At 33.8% G+C, this 8,377-nt stretch overlaps 1 protein-coding gene across 1 annotated transcript; it reads left to right on the forward strand.

The window, feature by feature from the left end:
• Nucleotides 1–946: 946 nt before the first annotated feature.
• Nucleotides 947–5,854, forward strand: Or4f5 (olfactory receptor family 4 subfamily F member 5). The gene is made up of 2 exons (XM_087655051.1): nt 947–1,018; nt 4,874–5,854. The coding sequence occupies exons 1-2, from the start codon at nt 947–949 to the stop codon at nt 5,852–5,854; spliced, it is 1,053 nt and encodes a 350-aa protein (XP_087511177.1).
• Nucleotides 5,855–8,377: the final 2,523 nt, after the last annotated feature.

Here is an 8,377-nt window from a genome sequence, read left to right on the forward strand (position 1 = left end):
TCTCGCTTTCCTGGCATCTAAGACTTTCTGGTGGCTACGCCAGTTCCCCATTTCTCATTGATTCATACTACTGTTCAATTTCCTGACCCTCTGTACATCTGCACGATCTCCTCCCATACCTGGTCCTGCCCCCTTTCTTTCCTCCCCCTCATCTCTCACTCCCAATTTCCTCCCTCCCTCCACTTCCATTGATGATTTTGTTCCCCCTTATAAGTAAGTCTGAAGTACTAGATTTTGGTCTTCCTTCGTTCTGACCTTCATATGATCTGTGATGTGTATTGTTGGTATTCCAAAATTTTGCCTAATTTCTACTTATCAGTGAATATAACTACATGTGTTCTTTGAGATGTACTACCTCACTCAGGATGTTATTTTCAAGTTCTAGCCATTTACCTGTGAATTTCATTAAGTCAATATTATAATAGCTGAGTAGTATCCCGTTGTGTAAATGTAACACATTTTCACTATTCGTTCCTCTGCTGAAGAACATTTTGGTTATTTCCAGCTTCTAGAAATAAGACTGTTATGAATTTTGTGGTACATGTATCTTTTTATATGTTGGTATATGCCCAAGAGTGGTATAGATGTGTCTTCAGGTAGAACTATTTTCAATTTTTAGGATTGATTTCTAGAGTTGTTATACCAGCTTGAAATTCCACGAACAATAGAGGTGTATTCCCCTTTCTCCATATCCTTACCTGCATCCACTGTCACCTGAGTTTTTGACCTTTGACTGGTATGGGGTGGAATCTCAGGGTCATTTTGATTTGAATTTCCCCAATGAACTATTAGCCCATTAGACTGTTTGCACAAGGAAGGACAGTGGGCTATCAGTTTAATGAAACAATTGGGACACTATAAATAGCATAATAAGACAGTCAGAACTCTGACCAAATCTGGACATTTGTGCTCAGGGATTGGCCAAGAGTGTCTTGGTGCCGTGGGAATGAGCAGTGGTCAAATCCAGGTGTTTTCTAAACTCCAGGCTTGGCCAGACACTTGGGAGAGAGGATACTTGGTAAATTCTGCGGGTCTCTTACCATATCTGTCTATGTGGATTAGAGCCTGGTAGAGATTTTTAAACAATAATTACTACTTCATTTCATCCAATTTCAATAAATTTAATAATATTATTCATTTCATATTTACGTACCTGGAGCACAGATTTTTCTTAATAGGCATATCTAAAGTGTATCAACGATTATTGCACAAATTCTATGCCACTTTGCTTGTAAAAATTCACATACCCCAACCAATAGACTGAAGTTCAGGTCCCCTGTGATTGATTCAGGGAATGGCTGGAAGAAGGTGAGGAGGAGGGCGACCACATAGGAAGACCAGCAGTGTCAACTAAACTGGACCCATGAGCTCTCTCAGACACTGAGCTACCAACTGGGCAGCATACACTAGCTAGTCTGAGGCCCTTGACAAATATATAGCAGAGGACTGCCTTGTCTCACCTCAGTGAGGGAAGTCTTGCCTAACCTCAAGAAACTTTCAGCTCCAGGAAGTGTAGAGGCCAGTTGGGGTGGGATGTTGTGGAAGGGTGGGATGAATGGGTTTCGGGGACATCCTTTCTTGGAGACAGGAGATGAGGAATGGGAGGAGGAACTGTATGAGGGCAGATGAGGATGGGGATACAAACTGAACTTTAAAAAATGATTAAAATTAAGTAAAAAAATTCAAATGTATGTGTAATGAAACTTTATTAGCAACCGTTTGCAGATGGGACAACACTGAATATTAATAGATATCTCTTAGGGAAAGTATATGGACACAGTGGGGAAAAATTCGGGTTTACTAAAGCAAAAAAATATGTGAACTAGAGTAATAGTCTTGTATACTTTAAGAATGAAAAAGAGGAAAAGCAACACTGTTAAAACTTGTATGTGTTCTTCCCAGCTGGGCTTGTAATGCTTGATTTATATTGTCATTTAAGATATAGACCATAGTATTTTTGAACCATGTAATACCTTCACTCCACACAAAAATGTTGTATATTACAATAGCACAACTTTGCTGGACTGGTAGTCTTCTTTGCAGAATTTCATGATTTAGAGGAAAAGGCATGTATAATTTAGAGGACTTCTGAACACTTATTTTCTGAAATTAGATATGATTTAAAAACATTTGTTGTTTACCACAGCAAATTTTAATGTCTTCATTGTAGTTAAATCTGAAAAATAGAGCAAACTATAAGCACTGAGAATGTTAATACTAATGAGTATTTTTCTATGTTCTCCACATATTGGTCCTTGATAGCTTATGCTATCCTATTCATATAAAATCTAAATATTACCTTTCACTGCCTGATTAATATTTAAAAAATTTAATTTCTCCATATTGTCTCATTTATTTTAATTTTTGACACTCAAACTTAGATTGAATGAAATAGTAATATTATCCAGTGACCCACGAAATTGTGACAATGTCCCTTAACTGAGGAATAGACCATGTTTCCTCCAAGATTATGTGAAAACCTGTAACATTGAATCAGTCTGCCAGTAAGCCTCTGGCTGTTTCTGAATTCTCCAAGGGCTTCTGATGACTTCATGAATGCTTAACCATTAGCCAATCACTTTGCTCAGGAGAACGATTCACATAAAAGTCAATCTCCCAGAAATGTTAATGCTTTGAAAGAGTATATAATGGGACTCTGTACTGTTCTGTTTCTTTAGATCACTGCTGTCTCTTCAAGTTATGAAAGAAGTAAGTGGAATGACATTTGAATTTATCAGTAGAAGCAACACCTTAGAGTTTTGTTGATTATTAAGTGTTACTATGATTAAGATTTCATTTTGTAGAACTCAATTATGATTTTTTTTCCTCAAGAAAAAAAATGAAAATCCTGTAGGGTTCTCTTAAGTACTTATAATAACATGAGTAGTATTAAAAGAATACCCCTCACTAGTGATGTTCTAGTAGCAATAAATACTGACTTCTACACCTAGTTTCCTTCCTGACAAACTACTTTTGCTTTATTTGGTGGATTTTATTATTCTTCTGGTCCCCTAGTCTGGTATTTTCTTCTCTGTATGTCATTTTTTCTCCCCCCCCATTTTATTTGGAGCTGGGGACCGAACCCAGAGCCTTGAGCTTTCTAGGCAAGCACTCTCCCACTGAGCTAAATCCCTAACCCCTCTTTATGTCACTTTAAAAAAATAATCTGAGGGAAACCTAGCTTAATTCTTTGTTTGTCTTTGTTAATGTTTTTTGGTTTTGGGGGTGTTTTTTGGTTATTTTATTTATTTACATTTAAAATGTTAACCCTCTTCTGCCTCTTTTTTTTTTTTTACATAAAAGTTGCCAAATAAATTGTTAAAACTTTAGAGTTTCTGGGAACTACTGATTGGGATTTTTGAAATGAAAAAAGGAAAGGTCCAGGAATTTTTCTTGAGACATCCAGGATCAAGCTGTGGATATGACTCAAATCCAATGCCTTGATTACTATCCCTATGAATAAAAAAATGTTTTCTTTGAAAAACAAATTAAGGTACAAAATGGTTATAAAAAGTACAATATTTTAATTATTGAGTTCAGGGTTACATAATTCAAGTATTTTCTTCTGAGTCATGCTCTGCTGTAAGTATCATCTACGCAGTGTGAGATGCAGGAGAAATCCTTCAATGAATGGAAATTAAAAATACAATCTGTATGCTCTTCAAAAGCATCTTGAGTCTTTTTGACATTCTCTAACAAACCGTGAGGAGACTGTACACTACTTGTAGACAGACACTAGTTGGGGGTTGCATTTTATCATTCTCCTCCTAGCAACATATTTGGCAGATGTGACTCATTCTGACCTACAAGATTTCTTTTCTTTTTTCTGCAAAAATACATTCTTAAATTCTTATTGTTTTTACTATGGTACATATTATTTTTTTTCATATAAAAACCCTTGAGCCATCTTCATCCTAGACATATTTCTCATGGAGACATGTCCTGGAATTTTTCCTTTTCTATCTTTTTCTCTATTCCCAAAATGTTTCAACATATTAAAATAAATTGAAACTCAAAAGCACCTTTTGCATTGTATGATTCTAAAGAAATGCCTTAATGAACTAGCTACAACATAACAAATCTCACAGTAGGATTCCCATTCTTGAGTGTTCTCAGTGTTCACATGATTATATTTTTACTGGATTAAGGAGCTACAAATTAGAGTCTAATGAATTATTTTATGATTAGATCTTCCCTATATTTGGAAAAAAAAGAGAGTTACTAAGTTTGCATAGGATATTGTATATAGTTATTTGATTCTTTACTGGGAAAGCGTAAGTAAAAATCTGGAAAAATGGAAAGATGAACATAATTCTTAAGCACAATCAGTTGTAAGTAAATTTCCAAATTAATAACAAAAAACAGAATTCTACAAGGACATTCCTTTATAAAATTTTGTCTTCCATAATGCATTTCTCATCATATTTATCTCTGCCCTTTATGTTATACAAGTGTTCTGTGTCATATAGTCTTTAGAACTTTTATATATTTGTTTAGTTTTGCAATTTCTATTTTGTTCATTTTGTTTCATTTGGCGAAATTCTTTTTCTCCTAAGCACTTTAACATTTAAAATGTAAGGACTGTTCTTTACCTCTTAATGTCTTGACATTCAGAAATCAGTGAAGGATAGGAAGAGATTTCAGAGAGAGCAGCACGAACAATAACATTGTCTTAGGATGGAAAGTAAAGCCATAGAGAAATTGGGAAGCTTGGCTAACTGAAGAACAAGACAGGCAAGAAAGCAATGAGTTTTAAATTGAGTTTTTATTTTTAGTTTGGGAGATTTATGCAACATATCATAGCAAGTCCTTATTGAGTGAACAGACATAAGTTTGCATCACAAGTCTGACAGTTTTTGTTGTCTTCTCCAAGGCAAGTTCAGAGACTGTCTTCTGGAATGAATCAAGAAGAGAAGCAAATCGCTCTGCAGTGAAAGAATTTATTTTTATTGGACTCTCTGACTCTCAGGAACTTCAGATTTATCTGTTTGTATTCTTTTTGGTTTTCTATGTAGGAATTGTGTTTGGAAACCTTCTTATTGTCATGACTGTGACCTATGATTCACACCTCCACTCTCCTATGTACTTCTTATTGGCCAACCTCTCATTCGCTGATCTGTGTCTGTCCTCTGTCACAGCTCCAAAGACCATTGCTGATTTTTTCTACACACGCAAAGTAATCTCTGTCAAGGGCTGCTTTACACAGATATTCCTCCTTCACTTTTTTGGGGGCAGTGAGATGGTAACCCTTGTAGCCATGGCCTTTGATAGATACGTAGCAATTTGTAAGCCTCTAAGCTACACTACAATTATGTGTGGAAATGTGTGTGTGGGCATTGTGGCTACTGCATGGGGAATTGGCTTCTTACACGCAGTGATCCAGTTGTCCTTTGCAGTGAGCTTACCCTTTTGTGGTCCCAATAAGGTCGATAGTTTTTATTGTGACCTGCCTAGAGTACTCAAACTTGCCTGTGCAGACACATATATGTTAGACATCATGGTTATTGCCAACAGCGGTGTGCTCAGTGTGTGTTCCTTTGTTCTGCTAATCATCTCCTATGGTATCATTCTATTGACCATCCAGCGCCGCCCTTCTGATAGGTCATCTAAGGCTCTGTCTACACTGACTGCTCATATCACAGTAGTTCTTCTGTTTTTTGGACCCTGCATCTTTATTTATGCCTGGCCTTTTCCCATCAAGTCATTAGATAAATTCCTTGCTGTGTTTTATTCTGTGGTCACCCCTCTCTTAAACCCTATTATATACACACTGAGGAACACAGAGATGAAAACTGCCATGAGACGCCTGAGTCAATGGAATTTAAATTTTTGGGTGAAGTTAAGTCTCCTGTAGCCATGAGATGGAGATCATGAAAGAAGGACGTTATTACATTATTTAGCAGACCTTATGTCAACTTTAAAATACCATTTTTATTCACTGAGTAATTGTTTAAGAAAGTTTATTAAACCTTCAATTTATTCTATATAACTATAGCTTTTATTTTTACACAGCTTCAAAATTAATAGCATTAATTCAAGATACTCTTTCATTTGTTTTTAGAATAATTAAAGGGATTATTATGTTATTATTTGTGTATAACTGATAGTTCCTGGATATTTTTGTGTTTGAGATGGCAAAAGCTACAAGCTGGACTATTTTACATTAATTCTAATCTTTAGAATTCACAATATAGTAAATATCCCTAATAAAATTATTTTTAATTAAATAATAACAGCAGTTATTATATGTGTTAGGTAAATTTCAAAAAATCGTTTGGCTAATTTTTCATAAAATTATAATAAAGGAATTACTACTCACCTAACTAAAAATGTGGTCAATAATATGAGTTTAAATCTGAATTACCAAAATTTATGAAGAATATTTCTGACTGGTTACCATATATCATTTGTTTCCTACTAGAATAATAAACCATAGTTTAATAGTATATTTCTTAGTGTCATATGGAGACAGAATTTGCCACCATGATTTACCTTCATGGTGTTTGACACCCTGTGGAATACAATGATTGGTTTTAAAACAGTGAAAAAGAGTTAAGAGTACTCAGGCCACTTACCATGTTGACATAAAGCACATGACTTACATTCATCTATCACTTTTTATTGTCAAAATTTTAAAGTTAAAAGGTGTTGAGTTCAATTACACTTAAACTTTACTAACTATTATTATGGGGACTTATTTATCTTTTATAAGGTTTGGATATCATATTAATAAAAAGATATTATGGTATCTATACATATGATTATTGTGAGAGGCAATAAAATAGCAGAGTTATGTAAGATGATATAAACATATGACATATTTACCACTCAGTTAATAGTAGATAATATTATAATAGCCATGCTAATCTTCTATGTTAACAAAACTTTTTATACATTGGTACTTCAGAATGTACTTCAGGGACATGACATATTTCTATCTTAGTAGAGGGTCACTCAGGGCAGTAAAGTTGCAAGTGAAACTGTGTTCATTTATATGCAATGTGACATCAGCACATTTATAAGCAAGAGATGTCAAACACATATTTGTGAAATGTACATGTATTCTGCCATCATAGTAGGAATTCTAAATATCAGGACAGAAGTAAAGGAGAGAATACATGGTTTAAAAACTTAACAGTTATTCTGGCAGCTTTTCACCTTTCTACTGATTGCCTTTATTGCAGGCTAAAGTGGAACATCATAGCTCTGACTAAGAATGAACATAGCTGAATAATTATAATCTGAATGAATGAACAAATAAGTAGAAAGGAAAATTCAGACAGTTAAAGGGTCTAAATTGTACTTATTGAAGAAAAAAGTAATCATGAAATTGCTAGGGTACATGAACAGACAGCATCTCTAATCAATGGTAAGATGAAAGAGCTATTAATAAAGTCAGGTAATCAATAGGATGCTTTAGGAAGAAGGTATTGGATCTATTTGACATGCTACAGAACAATTTTTATGTGAACTGAAGTTTGAATCAACTTAAAAACTATACAAATATTTTAAAATGTGAACTAATCTTTAGAATTCACAATGTAGTAAATATCCCTAATAAAATTATTTTTAACGAAATAATAACAGCAGTTATTATATATGTTAGGTAAATTCCAAAAACTCAACAACCTAGTGGAAAATTATCAAAAAGTTTTAAACTTGCAGTGCTTACAAAAGATGAAACCATAAGTACAAGAAATATTGTCAAACTTATTCATGCTAAAATATATGTAAACATAAGTTTCATCTAAATATCATCTCTAACATATAAGGTATCTGCTGTCAATATTTAATAATACAACTAGAGAGTGAAACTGTGGTGAAAAAAATGATGAACAGCTACAAAATCTTTTTAGTATCACCCTTAAATGTACCTAAACAATTTCTACTATTATAAAGCCAAAAATAAAAATCAAAAAAGTAAAATAGTCAGCCAACAAAAAGAAATGGACCATATGAGGTTCAGACCGACAGTGGTGACTATAACAAGTTGAATCATAAGTACATAGAAGCATCCACGAAATGATCATTAAAATAAAACTATCATATTTTCTCTTTGAATGAATGTAGTAAGCTAAAATTAGTAGGTAAGAGTGTTGCCATTAATTTATGAGAATTAGCAAAACAAACAACTTCAAGATACAGATCATGACTAATATCATGTGGAGAAAATAAGGTATAAATGAAGTAATAATAAGTAATTAATAAAGATTATCTGCCTAATGACATTCTACAGGAAAGAGACAGGACAAAAACAAGCAAAAATACCTCAAAGATTCAACAAAATAAAAATCAAATAATGGAACAGTTAATTGAACAAATAGTCTAGAACATTCAATGGGTTCAAGATATGAAAAGGGAGTAGGGAGAATTGGTA

The sequence above is a fragment of the Rattus norvegicus genome, chromosome 3 (assembly GCF_021556685.1).
Source record: "Rattus norvegicus strain SHRSP/BbbUtx chromosome 3, alternate assembly SHRSP_T2T, whole genome shotgun sequence".
NCBI classification, from domain to species: domain Eukaryota; kingdom Metazoa; phylum Chordata; class Mammalia; order Rodentia; family Muridae; genus Rattus; species Rattus norvegicus.